Source organism: Oncorhynchus keta, chromosome 12 (assembly GCF_023373465.1).
Source record: "Oncorhynchus keta strain PuntledgeMale-10-30-2019 chromosome 12, Oket_V2, whole genome shotgun sequence".
NCBI lineage: Eukaryota > Metazoa > Chordata > Actinopteri > Salmoniformes > Salmonidae > Oncorhynchus > Oncorhynchus keta.
In genome coordinates this window covers 30867254-30890119 of record NC_068432.1, presented here as the reverse complement: position 1 = coordinate 30890119, position 22866 = coordinate 30867254, and the positions used below count along the sequence as shown (strand labels likewise).

At 42.3% G+C, this 22866-nt stretch overlaps 1 protein-coding gene and 1 long non-coding RNA gene across 3 annotated transcripts in view; one reads left to right on the top strand and one right to left on the bottom strand.

Moving 5' to 3' along the window:
* Nucleotides 1-22866, bottom strand: part of LOC118391312 (connector enhancer of kinase suppressor of ras 2-like) — a 76445-nt gene that overhangs the window by 47237 nt on the left and 6342 nt on the right. For both annotated transcript variants that reach the window (XM_035782575.2, XM_035782576.2), the window contains exons 3-8: nucleotides 20393-20595; nucleotides 6953-7040; nucleotides 6655-6696; nucleotides 3793-3912; nucleotides 3532-3591; nucleotides 1031-1099 (exon numbers count right to left, since the gene is read on the bottom strand). In XM_035782575.2, coding sequence (XP_035638468.1) covers nucleotides 1031-1099; nucleotides 3532-3591; nucleotides 3793-3912; nucleotides 6655-6696; nucleotides 6953-7040; nucleotides 20393-20595 — 582 coding nt within the window. The remainder of the gene's footprint in view (nucleotides 1-1030; nucleotides 1100-3531; nucleotides 3592-3792; nucleotides 3913-6654; nucleotides 6697-6952; nucleotides 7041-20392; nucleotides 20596-22866) is intronic.
* On the top strand, nucleotides 13008-17088 carry LOC127906318 (uncharacterized). Its single transcript, XR_008060886.1, has 3 exons — nucleotides 13008-13271; nucleotides 16434-16527; nucleotides 16765-17088. It is a non-coding gene; the product is annotated as an uncharacterized LOC127906318 (long non-coding RNA).

Here is a 22866-nt window from a genome sequence, read left to right as displayed (position 1 = left end):
GGGTAGGGTCAAGTGAGTGTGTATAGAGCAAGTGCAAAAGAGTCAGTGCAAAAAGAAGGGGGTCAATGTAAATAGTCTGGGCAGCCATTTGATGAACTGTTCGGCAGTCTTATGGCTTGGGGGTAGGTACTGTACATGTGTGCTCAGAGTTAGCATGGTACAGGTGCACACAATGTTGGGAAAGCAAATAGGCCACAGTCCCAAACAAATATTACAATGAGGATAAACAAATGTGTACTTCTGGCAAAAATAGTATTGGAATGAATGCGGAGAAAACATTTACGTAGATAACATTGATGTAGAACAATGGTTTTGAAAAAGTTTGGGAACCCCTGATGTAGAATAACCATAAATAGGGTATCTATTGGTGAATATGGAGGAGTGATTTGACTGTGTCCTCCACTGAACTTTGCTGTTTAAAGTGAGATCAGGACCCGTATCCACTAAGCGTCTCAGGGTTAAGGTTAGGGTTAGTGCTGATGTAGGATCAGGTCCCCATCTGTCCATATAATAGTATTCATTATGATCTCAAAGGCAAAACTAGATCCTAGATCAGCACTCCAACTCTGAGAGGCTTTGTGGATACCGGCCCAGATCAGAATAAATTGATTGCCCACTGCTGTCAACCCCCTGTGGGTTAATTGAACGAACTTGGTTACTTTGGGAACTAAAAGATCATTATCAATGAATGACTAACCAGTCCCCTGTATTTTTACGAGTACAACGCCCCTAAACTACCAGATACTAAATGATTAATTGAGGACTAATTAGGTACTAGGCAGCACTAAATAAGCACCTTGTTCTTGGCTTCCAAAGACAAAGCGTTTTGTGCCCAGACAGGCTGGGCTGGAGGAGTACAGAGTCTAGGAAAGCACCCGTTTCTCATTCATGATGGCTGACCTTTCCTGACCCAGACTGAACAGAGTGTCTTTCCCCCAGACCCTGAGAGAGATCCTGTAGGACTAAATGACAGTGCAGTACTCAGAGATGTACTCAGTGCTTTACAGTGGAACATTCAGTCTGAACTCACCACTGTCTGGTGGTTGACCTGAATAACCTCGTCTCCTGCATGGATCTTCTTGCACTGGTCAGCTGGAGACTGCAGAGACAGTGACAGACAGAGACATGCAGAGGGGGTTGTCAATTATCAGCATTCAAGTAGGATAAGTAGAGGTTAGGACACATAGCCATCATAGCAATTACATTCAAATATAATGGTTATTAGAGACCTTTCTTTATGGTATAGGTTATATAGTGCTTTGGCCCAACTCCTCTGACTTCATTGTCATGCCTAGGACAACATCTATGGCATGATAATGAACAGAACAAAGGAGTTGGCTAAAGTACAAACAGGACCTGCATCCACAAAGTACCTGTTTTAAAACACACAAAAAACTCCCAGGTCAAAATGGGGTTTAGATTTGATGTTAATTCACTGCCCAGACAAACTCTGAGCCAGGAGTAAAAATCAACTCATAAAAGTTTGTCTCAGATGGTAATCCCGACAGTTTGAGGTACCGCAAAGGAAAGATAGTGATGACGCGCATTGATATTGTTGCAAATAATGGGGAATAACCAATCATGATGAGGCTTCACCAGCTGTGAACTCTATAGCACGCTTCAGATAACCACGGTGACTGTGACTGTACATCAAATGTTGCAATAGTAAAACATTTCATATCATTTTTGCCAATCACTTTGTCTACTCTTAATGATTGCCTAATATGTTGGCAACCATAACCTTTATTTTCAGCGGAGTCAATCACCACCTTCCGGAGACACCTGAAACCCCACCTCTTTAAGGAATACCTAGGATAGGATAAAGTAATCCTTCTCACCCCCCCCCCCTTAAAAGATTTAGATGCACTATTGTAAAGTGGCTGTTCCACTGGATGTCATAAGGTGAATGCACCAATTTGTAAGTCGCTCTGGATAAGAGCGTCTGCTAAATGACTTAAATGTAAATGTAAATGTTTTTATTTTTTATAATAGCTGAATTTTGACAACATTACCGTTATATCTCCCGTTTAACAACTCTAAATCACTTCGGCACAGTAGGCATCAAGTCATTTGCCACTAATGTTGCAAACAACATTGCATACAACATTTGAAAGGTCTATCATTTTCATCAACACAATCAAAGGTAACATAAGCCAGCTAGATGCTTTCAACTGCGAACTTATAGGCAAGTCCAATTTAGGCATCGTTTTTAACAACATGATGTTGCGCTCCAAAGAGATAACTTGAAATAACATGCTGTAGGTAATAAAATCATCGAAAGAAAAAACTGTTTTTTTCTTAGCCTAGTGGTTATTCATATTTACAGAATTAGGATCTTAATTTGAGACAGTTTACTGCAGGATGAAAATAATGATGTAGATTATAATTAATGGATTTATTTGGTAAGGGTTGATACATTTTTCGTTAGGGAAAATCAAGAGTGTCATTTTAAAGTGTAAATAACACACTTTAGAATCATTTTAAAACCTTGAATACCCTACAGTTTGAAATGCAGGAAAATTCTCAGAAACAAAAGAGTGATTCAATTAAGATCCTACATTACAGGTATATCGTGAAATAGGCCCCATGTGAAACCATTGTTAAAAGCACAAGAGATAGTGTTGCATGTAGAGATTATTTATGTGTTGATCAAAGAGAGTGTACATGGTGCAGGAACCATTGACACCTGCTGGTAACTCTTAACTGATTAGGAGCGCTCATGAGGTCTCCTAAATATCTGTCAACTAGGTGGGACTCTTATGACTAAAGAGGCTTCATGCATAGCTTTTATTTTTATGAGGGAAATGTCTCTATTCTAAGCACTTAAGACCAATGTTCTACTCTGAGATGCTTTGTGGATATGGGCCCAGTTCTGCAAGGACAGGCTTCCTTGGCACAGCTTTATAAGATAGATAAATTATGTTTTCCCCCAAAATGTCCAGTAAGTCTAAAGAGTGTTGATCTCAGCCACCATTTAGCAGCAATTGAAAGGAGTCACATCACTTGGCAGAGAATCAAACATCACCGGCCTCTATACCTCCTCCCTACATACCATGGAAGTACGACTTCACACTTTGTACAATATCACTAATAGTAACTATTTTCCTTCTTCAGGGGCTCGGAAATGATTAATGAACTGTCAGTCACAGCACCCATTCCCTCTCCATCTCCTCCAGAGGATCCACAACATCCCAGTCATGCTTTGAACGTGTTGCTGAATGGAAGAGCTGTGGTTCTCTGTGCCATGCTGCCATCTGTAAGCCTGTGTCATCCCTGCTCAGTTGCCAACCCCAATTAAACACCCAGATGATAATTAGAGGTTCACTATTTGCTGCACTAATTGAACAGTTACCCCAGAGCCCCAACCAGAGAGGCGGGTCATTACTAGAGGCTCACGTGGAAAACGAGCAGGCCAATGGTAAAACAGAATAACAAAGTTATGGGTGCAAGATTTGGTATGGTTAGCAGAGACTGTTTAAAGTAAAACAATTGTTTTACTACAGGGACACATGGTCCAGGAAGTACACTTACGTTCTCAGTGGTCCCAGTGATGACATGAAGGCCGTCATATGTAGATTTGATGTACATTCCCTAAATGAGAGGAGAGAGGATAGACTGTATTCAACTAAAAAGGAGAATAATGTAGTTATAATGATGAGACGTACACTTCATATCTTGGTATGACATTACAAACAAGTAGAGTTAGCCTGTTTGCTCTGTCACAGAACTATCCTGACAGAGTCCTGGTTCAGGTATGATTGAAGGCGTCTATAGTGTAGTCTTAGTACTCACCAGGCCCTCGCTGGGCATGATGTTGGTCAGGTGCACAACCTCCAGATGGGCCGACTGGGACACCAGCGAATCAGAGGACAGCGAGATGATGTGGTCACAGATCCCAGACAGTGTTTTACACTGCAGACACAAGAAGACAGGATGGGATCATTCAATATGCTGCAGCTCACACTGTCAACTAGCTGATATGAATTACTGCCTGAATGTCTCTCATTCGTCAGATGACTGTGTGGTGGATAGAAACGACACAGTGTAAGGTGAGCTTCGGGATCGTGCATCATTTCCTGGAGTTCAAGAGTACCACTTTGCTGGTGTAGGACAAAGAACCAACTGGGAATGTAGTGATGGGGAAAGTAGTGATGGGGAAAAACCAATACAGAATTTTACATACACTTAGGTTGGAGTCATTAAAACTCGTTTTTCAACCACTCCACACATTTTTTGTTAACAAACTATAGTTTTGGCAAGTCGGTTAGGACATCTACTTTGTGCATGACACAAGTAATTTTTCAAACAATTGTTTACAGACAGATTATTTCACTTATAATTCACTGTATCACAATTTCAGTGGGTCAGAAGTTGACATACACTAAGTTGGCTGTGCCTTTAAACAGCTTGGAAAATTCCAGAAAATTATGTCATGGCTTTAGAAGCTTCTGAGAGGCTAATTGACATCATTCAAGTCAATTGGAGGTGTACCTGTGGATATATTTCAAGGCCTACCTTCAAACTCAGTGCCTCTTTGTTTGACATCATGGAAAAATCCAAATAAATCAGCCAAGACCTCAGAAAAATGATGAACATACTTTGGTGCGAAAAGTGCAAATCAATCCCAGAACAACAGCAAAGGACCTTGTGAAGATGCTGGAGGAAACAGGTACAAAAGTATCTATTTCCACAGTAGAACGAGTCCTATATCGATATAATCGAAAGGCCGCTCAGCAAGGAAGAAGCCAATGCTCCAAAACCGCCATAAAAAAGACCGTTTAAAGGCAATGCTAGCAAATACTAATTGAGTGTGTGTAAACTTCTGACCCACTGGGAATGTGATGAAAGAAATAAAAGCTTAAAGAAATAATTCACTCTTCTATTATTCTGACATTTCAGATTCTTAAAATAAAGTGGTGATCCTAACTGACCTATTTTTAGGGAATTTTTACTAGGATTAAATGTCAGGAATTGTGAAAAGTTTAAATGTATTTGGCTAAGGTGTATGTAAACTTCCGACTTCAACTGTAAGTGTCATGATAATATCGTATTGTGAGGTCCCTGGCAATTCCTAGCCCTAATGACAGAGTGCATGGAGTCACTCTCTTCTCCTCCTGCCTGTGTTTTTGAGCAGAAAGAATAAAGCACTGCATGCAATTATCTGAGAATCTGACCCGCTTTTTAATGAGCGATTCTTTGGCTTATTCATCATCTGAGACACACATGGCATTCTTCAAAGGCAAGCTACGGCTTGTCATCCTGGGTTTAACAAGCTGAGGAGTAAAGGGGTCCTTATTGCTCTATGTAGCACTTTATTAGCAGCATTGGAGCCTGTCATGTCCTTCAGATGTCATGTTGAATGTACTGTATGTTGGTTTCTATCACTGCCACAAGTAGCACAGCGGCTAGAACTGGCTAGCTACAGTGACACAGCCATGACTCCATCGATTCCCTTAGTCTCCAATCGCTCACTCTCTCTCTCACACAGACACACACACAGACTGACAGACAGACAAACACACATCTGGCCTGTACATAGTTTGTCCTAGCTTCTCTCTCTCTCTCTCTCTCTCTCTCTCTGTCTAATTGCTGTAGGCAGGAATGCCCATGGGAGCAGCAGGGAGGTTCTGCATTATTCAACACAGACTGCCAACCAAAGGCCTTAAAACTGCGGCTTTAGAGAAATACACAGGCACTCACACACTCTTATTAATAACCCAAACCCTCTTCTTCCATAGTGCTGCCTGCCTGGCGATGAGGAGGCTGCATGTGACTGCATTATCACATGTTCAAGTGTGGGCATGTGCCCTAAATAAAGTAGAGAGAGAGAGAGAGAGAGAGAGAGTGTGTGTGTGTGTGTGTGTGTGTGTGTGTGTGTGTGTGTGTGTGTGTGTGTGTGTGTGTGTGTGTGTGTGTGTGTGTGTGTGTGTGTGTGTGTGTGTGTGTGTGTGTGTGTGTGTGTGTGTGTGTGTGTGTGTGTGTGTGTGTGTGTGTGTGTGTGTGTGTGTGTGTGTGCGCGTGTGTGTGTGCGTGTGTGTGTGTGTGTGTGTGTGTGTGCGCGCGTGTGTGTGTGCGCGCGCGTGTATTTACAAACAATGTGTAAAGATTCATTGGTGTTTCAAAATCATTGACCAACATATTGTTTGATGATTTATATGCCCCTGTTATTTTGAAAACATTTGTTAATTTGTGTCATGTGTAAACTTTATCATGACTAATGTTATTTTTTATCTTATGACTGTAAATAAGATGGTAACACTTTTTTGGGATAGTCCATCTGTAGATGCTCTACAGACTATCTACAGACTATCAATAACATGTCAACTAACTATCTACAAACCCTATCCTTACCCCTAACCTTAACCCTTATCCTAACCCTAAACCTAACCCTTACCCTAACCATAAACTTAACCCTTACCCTAAGCCTAGGCCTAACCCTTACCCTAACCTGTATTCTAAACCAAACCATAACCTTAGTAAGCAGTTGCTAATCAACAGATAACTTGTTGATAGTATGGACAATCTGGACTATCCAAATGATGTGTGACCAATAAGATTTGTGTAAGGTGCCAGTTAATGGTTGATATGAAGATTTGTGGATCCTTGTGTGTCTTTGTGAGCAGTAAACCACATGAAAAAAGACTCAAAACTCACCACATGAAGAATCTTGTTTTCTGTCTCATACACCGTGCAGTCCTGCAAGACAATTAAAGACCAGTTAGGGAAGAAAAACTGATCGCAAGTTTAGTGCAATATATTTAGTTGGAAGACTGTCTATTGAGAGTGTTTAAAACAGGGAAGTTATTTTCAGTAGGCCATCTATTCCTGACAAAACTTGAACAGAAGTATAACATTGAGGTATGTAGCTAGGTGTTCTGTGAGAGAAATATTGATGCAATAGTATCTAGTTAATAAAATTCCCTAACATTTTTCATACACCTGGACAACTCACCTGTTGTACTATGGTGGTTAACTCCAAGCACAGTTGAACAATGTTGTTCTTTAGTAAGGAGTACTCTGTCACACTGACAAATGGAGATCTGGCAGGAGGGAAGAAAGTACAATATGTAGAGTTCAGAGATGTTAAAAAATGTCATCTTTGCATAAGCCCTCTCCAACAACTTTACAATGAAAGAGAACCATTATATAAACTATAAGACACATGCAAATGAAGTTCCCGTGGGAATATTTTGTTTTTCTAAAGTGCTATTTATAACCTATGGAGACGGACCCTACGGAGCATAGCGCAGTGTCGCAATATCGTTTTTCGTCACAAAAGGGGTGGCTCCTTGTAGCACGCTTTATCATTCTACTTACTCCCGTGCCACATGAAAATGCTAACGTGCCATATCATTCCTTGCATAGCCATAGGGGAAGTGTTGTGTAGGCAATTAAGCTTGCTTGGTTCCTTGATCTGATCTATAGGGTATGCATCAAAGTAACCTTCACTGAACAAAAATGTTAACGCAACCTGCAACAGTTTAAAATGTTTTACTGAGTTACAGTTAATATAAGGAAATCAGTCATTTTAAATGAATTTATTAGGCCCTAATCTATGGATCACACATGACTGGTAATACAGATATGCATCTGTTAGTCACAGATAGCTTTAAAAAAAGTAGGGGCATGGATCAGAAAATCAGTCAATATCTGGTGTGACCACCACTTTCTTCATGCAGGGCAACACATCTCCACCATGGGGCAAGCTGTTCACAATGTTGACATCAGCAAACCGCTCGCCCACACGACAACATACACTCTGTCTGCCATCTGCCCGGTACAGTTGAAACCATGATTAATCCGTGAAGAGCACACTTCTCTAGCGTGCCAGTGGTCATCGAAGGTGAGCATTCGCCCACTGAAGTCAGTTACGACGCCAAACTGCAATCAGGTAAAGATCCTGGTGAGGACGACAGGCTTGCAGATGAGCTTCCCTGAGACAGTTTCTGACAGTTTGTGCAGAACTTTCTCGGTTGTGCAAACCCACAGTTTCATCAGCTTCCTGGGTAGCTGGTCTCAGACGATCCCGCAGGTGAAGAAGACAAATGTGGAGGTCCTAGGCTGGCGTGGTTACACTTGGTCTGCGGTTGTGAGGCTGGTTGGACATAATGCCAAATTCTCTAAAATAACGTTGGAGGCGGCTTATGGTAGAGAAATGTACATTAAATTCTCTGGCAACAGCTCTGGTGGGCATTCCTGCAGTCAGCAATCCAGTTACACGCTCGCTCAAAACTTGAGACATCTATGGCATTGTGTTGTGTGACAATACTGCACATTTTAGAGTGGCATTTTATTGTCCCTAACACAAGGTGCACCTGTGTAATGATCATGTTGTTTAATCAGTTCCTTGATATTCCACACTTGTCAGGTACATGGATTATCTTGGGAAAGGAGAAATGCTCACTAACAGAGATGTAAACAAATTTGTACACAACATTTGAGAGAAATAAGCTTTTTGTGCTTACGGAAAATTTCAGCTCATGAAACATGGGACCAACACTTTACATGTTGCGTTTATATGTTTGTTGAGTATATTTTGCATTGATAAATCAATATAATCTCAGTGGCTGATTAAACAATAAACCAAACAATATTGTGGCCTTATTAGAATCCGCCCAAAATGTATTTTGTTTAGAAGTGATAATGTTGTTCTAGACTATTTGAAAACATACAAATAGATAGCCATGTGACATATTTTGCTGATATGAGACCGAATAAATTGAAGCATCTTATCAAATTGGGATAATGTTGTAGGTTACAATGGCAACTATAAGTATTTGCCCAGACATATTTTTAAATTATAAATCAGATTATTTCACATGGCGATGTGGGAAGCTAAAAGGCTAGCTAACTTACAGTGTTTAGCCAACTTGCTAGTAAGGGAAGACAACAAGAACAAGCCCTTGAGCAAGGCACTTAACCCCCGCACAACATCACCTCCCCGGGCACCCACACCTCTCCAATAAAAGACGGTAAACAGTGCCAGTCAAAAGTTTGGACACACCTACTCTTAAAAGTTTTTTTTTTAGTTTTTTTACTATTTTCTACAATGTAGAATAATAGAGAAGAAATAAAAACTATGAAATAGCACATATGGAGTCATGTAGTAACCAAAATAAGTGTCAAAATATATTTCTTCAAAGTAGCAACCCTTTGCCTTGACGACAGCTTTGCACACTCTTGGCATTCTCTCAACCAGCTTCATGAGGTAGTCACCTGGAATGCATTTCAATTAACAGGTGTGCCTTGTTAAAAGTTCATTTGTGGAATGCCTTTCCTTCTTAATGCGTTTGAGCCAATCAGTTGTGTCGTGACAAGGTAGAGGTGGTATACAGAAAATAGCCCTATTTGGTAAAAGAACAAGTCCATATTATGGCAAGAACAGCTCAAATAAGCAAAGAGAAATGACAGTCCATCATTACTTTAAGGCATCAGTGTGTCAGTCAATCTGGAAAATGTAAAGAACTTTGAAAGTTTCTTCAAGTGCAGTTGCAAAAACCATCAAGAGCTATGATGAAACTGGCTCTCATGAAAGGACAGGAAAGGAAGACCCAGAGTTACCTCTACTGCAGAAGATAAGTTCATTAGAGTTAACTGCACCTCAGATTGCAGCCCAAATAAATGCCTCACAGGGTTCAAGTAACAGACACATCTCAACATCAACTGTTCCAAGGAGACTGCATAAATCAGGCCTTTGTGGTCGAATTGCAAAGAAACCACTACTAAAGGACACCAGTAAGAAGAAGAGATTTGCTTGGGTCAAAAACACAAGCAATGGACATTAGACCGATGGAAATCTGTCCTTTGATCTGATGAGTCCAAATTTGAGATTTTTGGTTCCAACCGCAGTTTGTTTGTGAGACGCAGAGTAGGTGAACGGATGATCTCCGCATGTGTGGTTCCCACCATGAAGCATGGAGGAGGTGGTGTGATGGTGTAGGGGTGCTTTGCTGTTGACACTGTCTGTGATTTATTTAGAATTCAAGGGACACTTAACCAGCATGGCTAACACACAGTGAAGGCTCATCAGAGGAGGAAGGGGAGGACCATCCTCAGTGAAATTTTTATAAAAATAAAAATTGTGAAACATTAAAAAAGTTATCCTTTTTAGATAAAACTATACTAAATATATTAATATTTCACCAAATAATTGATTAAAATGCACTGTTTTTCTATGAAAGTCTACAGTAACTTCAACAGCACTATCTGGGGTAGCACCATGGTTTAGAGGACAGCTAGCGTCCATTCTCCTCTGGCTACATTGACCTCAATACAATATAATGCAGTATAAACTGACATGTTGTCCATCCAATCATAGAATTAGGATCAGAGAATGAACCTAAGCTGTGTTTGAATACCCATACTAACATACTATACACTACATACTATATACTATTAGTTCATTTTAGTGTACTGTAAACAAACAGTATCCTTTCAGTTGGGCGTATTAGCTCTTCGCCTGTCTACGGGAAGTTGATGCTGTTGCTATGCAACCTCTTGCAAGCTAGTTAGCATAACAAATGCTACTAGTTAGACATTTTACGACTTCGGGTGTGTTCTTAAAGTCAATCTGGAGTGCCAGAGTGCGCTCGTAAATTCAGTGCGTCTCGCTCTCGGAGCACACACTGGGCACTCGGGCCGAGGAGTCGGGTTGATTTGAGCTTTCTGACCTTACAACGGCAGTCAAGCACCCAATCTAACGTTGGCTAGCTTGCTAGCTACTTCCAGACACAAATGAGACCACTGACCATTTTACTCACCCTAGCAGAGCTGGTTAGGCAGTTTTCATGTTATCCAGAGCAGTGTGACTGTAACTGTGCTGCGGGCAACAATTTAATTATGCGTTTTTTGCTGCCATTTACTGACACCGGACATATTCAATGGGTGTTGAGCTCTCGTAAATTCAATATGCTGCATTCTGGTACACTCAGATGAGAGTGCTCTGAAATTGGAGTAACGTTAGATAGCCAGAGGGAATTTACGAAAGCACCCGAATGTCCATTGAGAACGCACAACGACTATACAAATTAGCTAAGCTAAGAATGAAGGGAATAATCAAGTCAATAAATGTTGGGTAGTTAGATAGCCTAAAGTTAATATACTGCCAAGTTTGATGTATAAGTAGCCAACTAACATTAGGTAGATAGCTAACATACTGGTACATACTGCTGTAATGATATGCTATGTGGTTGGTAAGGACAGCATAGATAACAAATTGTCAGCCAACATAAATTGTAAGGTAACTTATTTGAAAAGTAATTACTTTATTCCATTGTTCAACATTTTCATAACATAACATACTTAGTTAATTAGTTAAAGCAATGTATCCGCTCTCGTTGTACTTCAGCTGTATACTTTCCGCCATTTTGTTCAAATCTGAAAACAATGTGAAGCCACACCCATTTCCTTATGAATTGCTTCATGGGCCCTAAAGTACAGAAAGAGTGTCCTCTGTGTGTATACTTCATGTTTTGGCTAATTTAGTACGACATCCGGGAACCTTTGGCATACTAACTCTTTCCATATTATGACCAATAAGCATATTATATACTCAATTCATATCACAAATAGTACAGTTAGTGTGGTTAGTATGAGTATTCAAAGACAGCTCTAGTGTGTTGTATTGGGATTGTGCCCCAGAGCATTATGGGGGTTCTATGTGTTGAGAAGCTTGGTGACATTGTTGGATAGAGATTAAGAGTGACGAGTGATAGTTTATCATTTTGGGGATATTATTTCATTCAAATTAGTTTTTTCAAATTACAAGAGATGGAGGAGGAATATTCTAAATTGATTTCAGAACTTTATTTTTGTGTCCAGTTAGTGCAATTTATTTAGATTTGCCTTGCTAACTCCAGTAGCTAACGTTAGCTAGTTACTAGCGTGAGTATGTCGTTTTCTCTTCCAAAATGGTAGAATGGCTCAGGCTGCTGAAAATGTTGTGGACTTCTTGTTGAAGAACCCCATTCATTCTCTGGGGTACGTGGAAAAGGTGCAAAATAAAAGTGGGGGGCCGACCTCTGGTCAGTTACATGAAGAAGGATGAAAAGGTGAGGGCGTTCAATACCAGCTGGTGTCAAAAGTATAACGTAAACTCACCCCATTCTGTACAAATGTGTGTAACCGCAATATTAGAACGAGGCTACAAATAAAACTAATGGGAGTGTAGCGACTGTGTTGACTTCAAAATCGGGGGTGTGAACTAGGTTTCTATCCAAGATCGACATGGTAATGGCTCTATAGTATTGGAGAAAAGTTGAAAAAACAGACCCTCCGTTACACCGGGACGTGTCATGTCGTATCGTACAGCACGCATAAAGCAACTATTTCTGTCTTACAATCTCTCTCCACCAGGTGTAGCACTTCTATCATTCTTTAAAAACAAGACATGGACAGTGACGGTGGTAAGGTACCTAGTCATTTTTTGCGTCATCATGCGATCATCATTCTCAAAGCTGCTGTTTACTTCTAAGATCACTTTAGCACCGCCCTAAAAACCAGATTCAAATTCGACACAAACCTTCAAATAGGTATGTAATGACACATTATATAAACTCTTTATAGTGTTTTATTTACATTTTAGAGGTGATAAGGTGATAAGTTGGACAGATCGACTGAAAAAAAGCAATTTTACCACACATCTCTCCTTCTCACTATCACGCATTAGTTTTGCTTCCCTACCCGCCATTTTTAAAAAGACCCTACGCTCTCATTTCCTGCTTGAATTATGCAGAAACGGGCAGCGTTTAGGTCATGTGATTGGTTATGTTGGAAAGGGGAGAAATTGTGCTTTACAATGGTATTGACATTACAGTTGATCTGGAAGTATTACGTTTTGGGGGCGCTAAAATAAGGGCAATTGTACAGACCAAGGCGATGTACGAGTTTACTATAGCTGGTTAACAGGGAGCCTTTCATCGAGCCGCCTGTATTGCTGGCCTTGCCTGCATTTTGGAAAGTCTGAGCCTTGGTCGAAAGGTGGGTACAGTGACCTGGAAAACATTGATTGTTCAGCCAAACGGCAAAACAAAAGCAGGGAGCATATAAATGCCCACATCAGATTCAAGCTTCTGGGAAAAAGTTGCATCGATTATGATGAAGTTCTGCGTATTCAAACTGCACAACACAACGATAAAGTAAGAAGAAACAGGGATGTTATCAAACTGCTTATTAACACCACTGCGTTTTTGGGTGTGTAATAATTTGCTTTTAGAGGACACGACGAGAGGGAAAGCTCTGCCAACAAAGGCAACTACAAGGAGTTTGAAGAGGTAATTGCACATTACAATGCTTTACTTGCTGAACGTATGGAACTTTTGACTGTCTTTGGGATGTTGAAAACAATTTCGAATGATTTGATAGCTTCCATCGCATCATCCATTAAAAACTAGATTGGAGAGAGGTTTACACAGCGCATTTTCTTCTTGTGCACCCAAGTAGACTTTCCACTTTCCTCCGGTATTTATAAAGCAAAGATGATAACACATAATAATTCCGGACAGACACAAGCAAAAGCTCATGATATAAATGTTGCAGCAGCCTAGGCTACACCTAAACATTAGAAATCTGACATGCTGCATGGGATGAAAATTTGACTATTTTTCAGTCTGATCAACTATAGGCTACTAATAAGAGCAGTTGCATACAGCCTATGCGAGCTGTCCATCTGGTCAGGGTATTTATAGTCCAATTGTGTGTCAGGAGAAAATGTGAATATGATCTAATGTAGTTCATATTCAAAATTGGGCTGCCTATACATTATTAATCCAAAATGATCAACTGGAATTAATCAATCAACTTAATAGTGATGATGTGAGTAAATGTTTTATAAAGCCTACAGTTGCATAGGCCTGCATATTATAAACATGCATAAAGCAAGCTCAGCCCTGTGAGTTCTATTTTCTATCAGTTGTTGTCTATCTGTCTGGGTAGAGGAAATCCCCTCCTAATCTAGTCTAAATATAATTTAGCTGCAGTTTGACAGAGTTTTCATTCACCCCAGGGCCAGGAGTTTTTTTTCAGGAGTTTTTTAAAACCATGTGACCTGATTAGGACAAACTGGTCGCATCATAGCCCATATAAAACCTTTTTACAACTGATGAATCACTGACAATCTGGACCCGCTATTTCTGAAACTATCTGCCGCCATTGTCGCAACCCCTATTACCAGCCTGTTCAACCTCTCTTTCATATCGTCTGAGATCCCCAAGGATTGGAAAGCTGCCGCAGTCATCCCCCTCTTCAAAGTGGGAGACACCCTGGACCCAAACTGCTATAGACCTATATCCATCCTGCCCTGCCTATCTAAGGTCTTCGAAAGCCAAGTCAACAAACAGGTCACTGACCATCTCGAATCCCACCGTACCTTCTCCGCTGTGCAATCTGGTTTCCGAGCCGGTCACGGGTGCACCTCAGCCAAACTCAAGGTACTAAACGATATCATAACCGCCATCGATAAAAGACAGTACTGTGCAGCCGTCTTCATCGACCTCGCCAAGGCTTTCGACTCTGTCAATCACCATATTCTTATCGGCAGACTCAACAGCCTCGGTTTTTCGGATGACTGCCTTGCCTGGTTCACCAATTAATTTGCAGACAGAGTTCAGTGTGTCAAATCGGAGGGCATGCTGTCCGGTCCTCTGGCAGTCTCTATGGGGTGCCACAGGGTTCAATTCTCGGGCCGACTCTTTTCTCTGTATATATCAATGATGTTGCTCTTGCTGCGGGCGATTCCCTGATCCACCTCTACGCAGACGACACCATTCTATATACTTTCGGCCCGTCATTGGACACTGTGCTATCAAACCTCCAAACGAGCTTCAATGCCATACAGCACTCCTTCCGTGGCCTCCAACTGCTCTTAAACGCGAGTAAAACCAAATGCATGCTTTTCAACCGATCGCTGCCTGCACCCGCATGCCCGACTAGCATCACCACCCTGGATGGTTCCGACCTTGAATATGTGGACATCTATAAGTACCTAGGTGTCTGGCTAGACTGCAAACTCTCCTTCCAGACTCACATCAAACATCTCCAATCGAAAATCAAATCAAGAGTCGGCTTTCTATTCCGCAACAAAGCCTCCTTCACTCACGCTGCCAAGCTTACCCTAGTAAAACTGACTATCCTACCGATCCTCGACTTCGGCGATGTCATCTACAAAATGGCTTCCAACACTCTACTGGGCAAACTGGATGCAGTCTATCACAGTGCCATCCGTTTTGTCACTAAAGCACCTTATACCACCCACCACTGCGACTTGTATGCTCTAGTCGGCTGGCCCTCACTACATATTCGTCGCCAGACCCACTGGCTCCAGGTCATCTACAAGTCCATGCTAGGTAAAGCTCCGCCTTATCTCAGTTCACTGGTCACGATGGCAACACCCATCCGTAGCACGCGCTCCAGCAGGTGTATCTCACTGATCATCCCTAAAGCCAACACCTCATTTGGCCGCCTTTCGTTCCAGTACTCTGCTGCCTGTGACTGGAACGAATTGCAAAAATCGCTGAAGTTGGAGACTTTTATCTCCCTCACCAACTTCAAACATCAGCTATCCGAGCAGCTAACCGATCGCTGCAGCTGTACATAGTCTATAGGTAAATAGCTCACCCATTTTCACCTACCTCATTCCCATACTGTTTTTATACTGTTTTTATTTATTTACTTTTCTGCTCTTTTGCACACCAATATCTCTGTACATGACCATCTGATCATTTATCACTCCAGTGTTAATCTGCAAAATTGTATTATTCGCCTACCTCCTCATGCCTTTTGCACACATTGTATATAGACTGCCCATTTTTTCTACTGTGTTATTGACTTGCTAATTGTTTACTCCATGTGTAACTCTGTGTTGTCTGTTCACACTGCTATGCTTTATCTTGGCCAGGTCGCAGTTGCAAATGAGAACTTGTTCTCAACTAGCCTACCTGGTTAAATAAAGGTGAAATTAAAAAATAAAATAAAATAAAATAAGGTCCAAGAGTTTTCCTAGTTAGGTTAACATAAAAGGAAAAACTCCAGGCCCAAGGGGGTAAAAATTGCCCCACCGCTTTGGGACCTATGGTGCCACCAGCCTGCTTGCAGTTGTCAGTTATCGTCAGGTATGTGGATGATCAGGGCTTTATTCAGGAATGTTTCTTGGGCTACTTTGATGTGTCAAGTGGGCGAGATGCGTAGTCCGTGTTTGACTTTATGAATTTTGAGATGTCTGAGTTTTGAGATGTCTGAGTTTTGAGATGTCTGAGTTTAACTTCATAGAGCAACTGAGTGCCCCTGTCAATTTTCTCTCATTACCGTATGTAGAGTCAATCACATACACAATCACATTATTACACATCGATGATTTTACTCCTAGCTTGGAATAACTCATTCTTGGCTCTTTTGTCTAACTATGTAGTGTGTTGTGTTATTGTTTTTTGTCTTCTCAGTCAAATCCTGTCCTGTACTGTCAAGCCTCTGAACACCTCAACTCATGCCTCATACCCTCATTCAATCACTGTTGTGATCCCTTTCCAACACTGTGTAAGTAGCCCTCTCATACCCATTCCCCATAATATTGTACTATAAATGTCTTTATTAAATATTTTAGGTTAAAATAATTAGTATTTGATGATTTTTGATGATCCATGCACACTTCGTCTTCTCCCACCCTCCTCAATTATTCAAGTCACCAGCCTCCACTGCTACCACAGCATTCTGCAGCCATACGGCATCCTATCTGATTTACGCTTAGTGGGATTATCATTTGTTTTTCAACAGGACAATGACCCAACACACCTCCAGGCTGTGTAAGGGCTATTTGACCAAGAATGAGAGTGATGGAGTGCTGCATCAGATGACCTGGCCTCCACAATCACCCGACCTAAACCCAATTGAGATGGTTTGGGATGAGTTGGACTGCAGAGTGAATGAAAAGCAGCCAACAAGTGCGCAGCATATTTGGAAACTCCTTCAAGACTGTTGGAAAAGCATTCCTTATATTTTTGTTATATTTGTTTAACACTTCTTTGGTTACTACATGATTCCATATGTGCTATTTCATAGTTTTGATGTCTTCACTATCATCCTACAATGTAGAAAATAGTAAAAAAAAAATAAGAAATACCCTTGAATGAGTAGGTGTGTCCAAACCTTTGACTGATACTGTATGTACAGTGTATTCGGAAAGTATTCAGACCCCTTGACTTTTGACACATTTTGTTACGTTACAGCCTTATTCTGATATGTATTACATTATTTTTTTCCCTAATCAATCCACACACAATACCCCATAATGACAAAAAGAAAACAAGTTATGAGACATTTTTGCTAATTTTATAAGAAATAAAAACAGAAATACCCTATTTACATAAGTATTCAGACCCTTTGCTATGAGACTTGAAATTGAGCATCATGTTTCCATTGATCATCCTGAGATGTTTCTCCAACTTGGATCCACCTGTTGAAATTCAATTGATTGAACATGATTTGGAAAGGCACACACCTGTCTACATAAGGTCCCACAGTTGACAGTGCATGTCAGAGCAAAAACAAAGCCATGAGGTCGAAGGAATTGTCTGTAGAGCTCCGAGACAGGGTTGTGTCGAGGCACAGATCTGGGAAAGTGTACCAAAACATTTCTGCAGTATTGAAGGTCCCCAAGAACACAGTGACCTCCATCATTCTTAAATGGAAGAAGTTTGGAACCACCAAGACTTTTCCTAGAGCTGGCCGCCCGGACAAACAGCAATCGGGGGAGAAGAGCATTGGTCAGGGAGGTGACCAAGAACCCGATGGTCACTCTGATAGAGCACCAAAGATTCTCTGTGGAGAAGGGAGAAACTTCTAGAAGGACAACCATCTCTGCAGAACTCCACCAATCAGGCCGTTATGGTAGGTTGGCCAGATGGAAGCCATTCTACAGTAAAAGGACAATGACAGCCTGCTTGGAGTTTGCCAAAAGGCACGTAAAGACTCTCAGACCATGAGAAACAAGATTGAAGTCTTTGGCCTGAATGCCAAGCACCACGTCTGGAGGAAACCAGGCTCCATCCCTACGGTGAAGCATGGTGGTGGCAGCATCATGCTGTGGGGATGTTTTTCAGCAGCAGAGACTGGGAGACTAGTCAGGATCGAGGGAAAGATGAACGAAACAAAGTACAGAGAGATCCTTGATGAAAATCTGCTCCAGAGCACTCAGGACCTCAGACTAGGGTGAAGGGTTGTTGTCCTGTTGGAAGGTGAACCTAAGCACACAACCAAGACAATGCCAAGACAGCACAGGAGTGGCTTCGGGACAAGTCTCTGAATGTCCTTGAGTGGCCCAGCCAGAGCATGGACTTGAACCCGATCGAATATCTCTGGAGAGACCTGAAAATGCCTGTGTAGTGATGCTCCCAATCCAACCTGACAGAGCTTGAGAGGATCTGCAGAGAAGAATGGAGAAACTCTCCAAATGCAGGTGTGCCAAGAAGACTTGATGCTGTAATCGCTGCCAAATGTGCTTCAAGAAAGTACTGAGTAAAGGGTCTGAATACCTATGTAAATGTAATATTTCAATTTTTTTATATATTTATACATTTGCTAAAACTTCTAAAAACCTGTTTTTTGTTTTGTCATTATGGGGTATTGTGTGTAGAACCTCTCCTTGTAGGCTTTACAGGCGCTCCCCACCTCTTGGCTGCAACCCTTCTAATTCAGTGTGCCTTGCATGCACAACCCATGTGGAATTACTGGTCTCTGGCAGCGTTTGTAACAGCCGATCTGCAGTCAAGAACACAGTTCATCTCAGCCTATTCAGTCCCTAGAATTTGATGGAGACATGGCTCAACCCAAGAAAACACTGCTACTCCAGCAGCTCCCTCTTCATCTGACTACATGTTCTCTCATAGTCCGAGAGCATCTGGCCGTTGCGGTGGTGGCACAGGGCTGCTAATTTCTCCTAGGTCGATGTTCTATTTTTCCCTCACTCACCTATCCATCTCATTTGAATTCCATGCTGTCACTGTCACTTGTCCACTCAAGCTTAACATTGTTTTCATCTATCGCCCACCAGGTACCCTTGGAGAGTTCCTTAATGAGCTTGACACCTTGATAAGCTCATTTCCTGATGATGGCTCACCTCTCTTCGTACTGGGTGACTTCAACCTCCTGACGTCTACCTTCGATTCATTTCTTTCCAACTCTTTCTTTCCACTCCTTGCCTCTTTTGACCTCACCCTTTCCCAGTTCCCTCCCACTCACAAGGCCGGCAATACACTTGACCTCATCTTTACTAGAGGCTGTTTGTCTACTAATCTCACTGCAACCCCCCTCCAGGTCTCTGATCACTACTTTGTTTATTTTTCTATCTCCCTTTCCTCCAACCCAAGCCACTCAGCTCCTACCCAGATGGTCATGCGCTGTCCCAATCTTCGCTCTCTCTCATCTTCTATGCTATCATCGTGCCCGTCTGCTAAATCCTTCTCCTGATTCTGCCTCTTCCACCCTACGCTCCTCCCTTTCCGCATCCTATGACTCGCACTCTCCCCTTTCCTCCCAGCAGGCTTGTCCCTCCCCTCCTGCTCTGTGACTGAGTGACTCATTGCGAGCTTACAGAACAGAGCTGCGGGCAGCTGAGCAAAAATGTGGGAAAACAACATTTCCGGAGGACCTATCATCCTTTCACTCCCTCCTCTCTACCTTCTCTTCCTCTGTATCTGCTGCTAAAGCCACTTTCTATCACTCTACATTTCAATCTTCTGCCTCTAGTCCTAAGAAACTCTTTTCCACCTTCTCCCTGTTTAATCCTCCACCCTCTCCTCCTCCCTCTCTGCGGACGACTTTGTCATCCACTTTGAAAAGAAGGTTGAAGACATTCACTCCTCATTCAGTCTATTGAGCCCACTAGTCCCACTCACACAGAACCACCCTATGCCTTGACCCCTTTTTCAATCACTCTGACGTAAAATAATAGACAGGTATCCCTTCTTTATTTTCTTGTCATTTGACAAATAAAAATAATCTTGCTAGTTCATCCATAATAATCTCATCATGTAGAAGGCTTACTGCACTGTATCTGCGAGCTGTTGGCTAGAGCCCATGTACCAAGACCAGAGTGGGCACATTCGCTATATAACGCAACATTTTTGTGACAAAACCGTTAGTAGAGTTGAAAATGCGATGGAAACCCATTTAACTTGTATTTTCTATTCGATACATGGGAATTTAACCACAAACGTTTTTCATTTATTTGCACTACGTCATCACGCACTGCCTTTTAGCCACAGCAAGTCAATTTGATGGAAACACATCTCTGGTGGGAAAATGCGCATATTGTTTTTATGCAGATTTTAGAATATTCGCATGAAACCCTGTCGCCAATTGGATGGACACCTAGCTAATAATCCCCCCCCGAGGTAACACCCACCTGTCCAGCCAGGCCAGCAGGTTCTTGGCTGCTCCGATAAGGTCCACCACAGAGGTAAGGAAGTCGTTGGGCAGCCTGCGGGAGGCCCTGCCGTCATAATGGCCGCCTCGACGCCTCCCTGTGATGAAGTTTTGTAGGTTCTTTGCTGAAGCATTAAGCTTGTGGGATAGGGTACGCAGGTTCTCAGTCTCCAGTCCATAGTTCTGGAACAAAAAGTACAGTACCCTCATGGTTCAGTACGCTGCCAGAAGTGTTTAACTTTAAAGTTAAGATGTCATTCGTCAAGAAAATGTGGACACAGGGAGAAATAACAGTAACTTGCATGGACATTGTGGTGCCAGTCAACGTTGAATCAGCTCTGTTTCCACATCATTTCAAGGAAATTACGTTGAACCAACGTGGATTATACATTGAATTGACATCTGTGTCCAGTGGGGTCCTTGTATTTGAGAGCTCATACAAAACAGTGCTATAGCAAATCTATAGTGGATATAAGATCTAAATGACAGAGATACATAGAGAAAAAGTCCCTCCAGTAATATAATCTCATCTTTACCTCTTCATTTATCCACCAAACCAGGTTGATGGAGCTGTATCTTTTTGATCAAGTTATTCAAGTAAACATAAATGGATGATTGCTTCATCAGAGACACAATAAAGACCACTCTTCTGCTACACTTTGGTTAAAGTGTACAGAGCATCATGCCGTATTCCACTCTAACCGGAATGTAGGTTGTGTGTGTACGTAACTCTTCACAATGGTGTGTCTGTTGGAGATGTGTGCCTGTGTGTGAATAGCTGTCTCTCATTCTGTGGGTCTTGTTAGCAGTCATCGCTGTCACCATGGAGAAATGCCTCCTTCCTGTCTAACTCACGACTATGTAGCTTAGCCAGCCCGGTTGCCATGGTGACTCCTGGCTTTGTCACTCTTAATTACACCAAGCCCAGTGTTTCCATAGCTCCTTCTTCCCTTATTGATTTTCCTCTTGCTTCATTAAAAATATCAAAGTAATGCGCTGCTTTCTGATAGCCTTTATGGGGGCTTCTCCATCACTAGTCGGTTATATACGTCAATGCAGAGGATGACGAGACAAAAGGCGGGTGAGAATTAAATATACGTTACATTCATAAACATATGCTAAGCAACACTATAATAATGCCTTGTCTTGGCAGTCAACCCACTGTAGAGGAAACACACTATTATGCTGCTAGGTGGTGGTGAGTACTGACCAGCTCAGCCATTTCCCTGCTATCTCCTTCCAGTGAGCCATTCAGGCAGAGAGAGGCTTCACTGCATGGAGAGGACACTTTCCTCTGATTGCTGTAATGTAATGGGAGTAAAACCCCAGTTGCCTCTACAACTCAGCAGCAGAGCCCTGTCTCTGTCTGTCTGGTCACTGCCGACTGATGAACAATTATCTAACTCCCAGCAACAAGCAACCCTCAGTTTGATGTCAAAGTGAGTCAGCAGTCACACTGACACTAAGCCAGCATTTTCTTTCAATCCATCACACTCACATAATCAACCCACGAAGGAGAGATTCTTTCCTAAAATGTATCTGTTGAGAGGCTTGTCTTTCGCAAGCAGAGCAGAGAGACTGACATCTATTCAGTTGACATCCATTTTGGACGGGCCATGTGATAAGGCTGTGTGTGTGTGTGTGTGTGTGAGTGTGAGTGAGTGGGCGTGTCCTGTCCCTCCCGGCCCCTCCACCTGCAGCTCTCCCCCAGTGCAGTCATTACTCATGTCAGCCTCCTCTCAGCAGTGACGCAATGTTCAGCTCTAATGCACTCTGCCAGGATCAATGGGGACATGTCCCAGCAGCCAATGAGAATCACAGCACATCACCATGCTGGAGATGAGATGCAGAAGACACACTATACTGTGTTAACGCATATGCACACACACACGTTCACGCACTCAAACACACACAGTCGCACACCTACATTATAGCCCCCTATGTGAACAATCCAGTCTTCTCAACATTCACACACAGACACCCAGGCAGCCCCCACCGGACCGTCTAACTAACAGACACAGATTACATGTGTGTGGGTGTGGAGATGTTGGCCAGACAGGGTTTCAGGCAGTCCAGGCACGTTTCCCAAGCATCTAATGATGCTCTGCTGCGGGCCGCTCTGTCACAGCGAATCATACACTAACCTCAGCTAGCTCCACACACGCCGCACACACAGGCAGCCCCACACACACACTCCCTCCCAACTGCTGCTTTCTAGGCCTATGGATCCATTACCAACCCATCAGCGAGGACGTGTGCTGTGTGGCCCCTCTCTGATTCAGTCAAATCAATACACCTCTTAGCTAGCTCTAACAGGGCTCTTCCCAGGCCCACGCCTAAACTCTCTCTGTATGACTCATCATACACCAAGGCTAACGACACCCACTTCATGCCACCCTTACTGATTTACACAGCACAGGCTCCTGCCGCTCCACCTCTATCTGCCCGTACAAG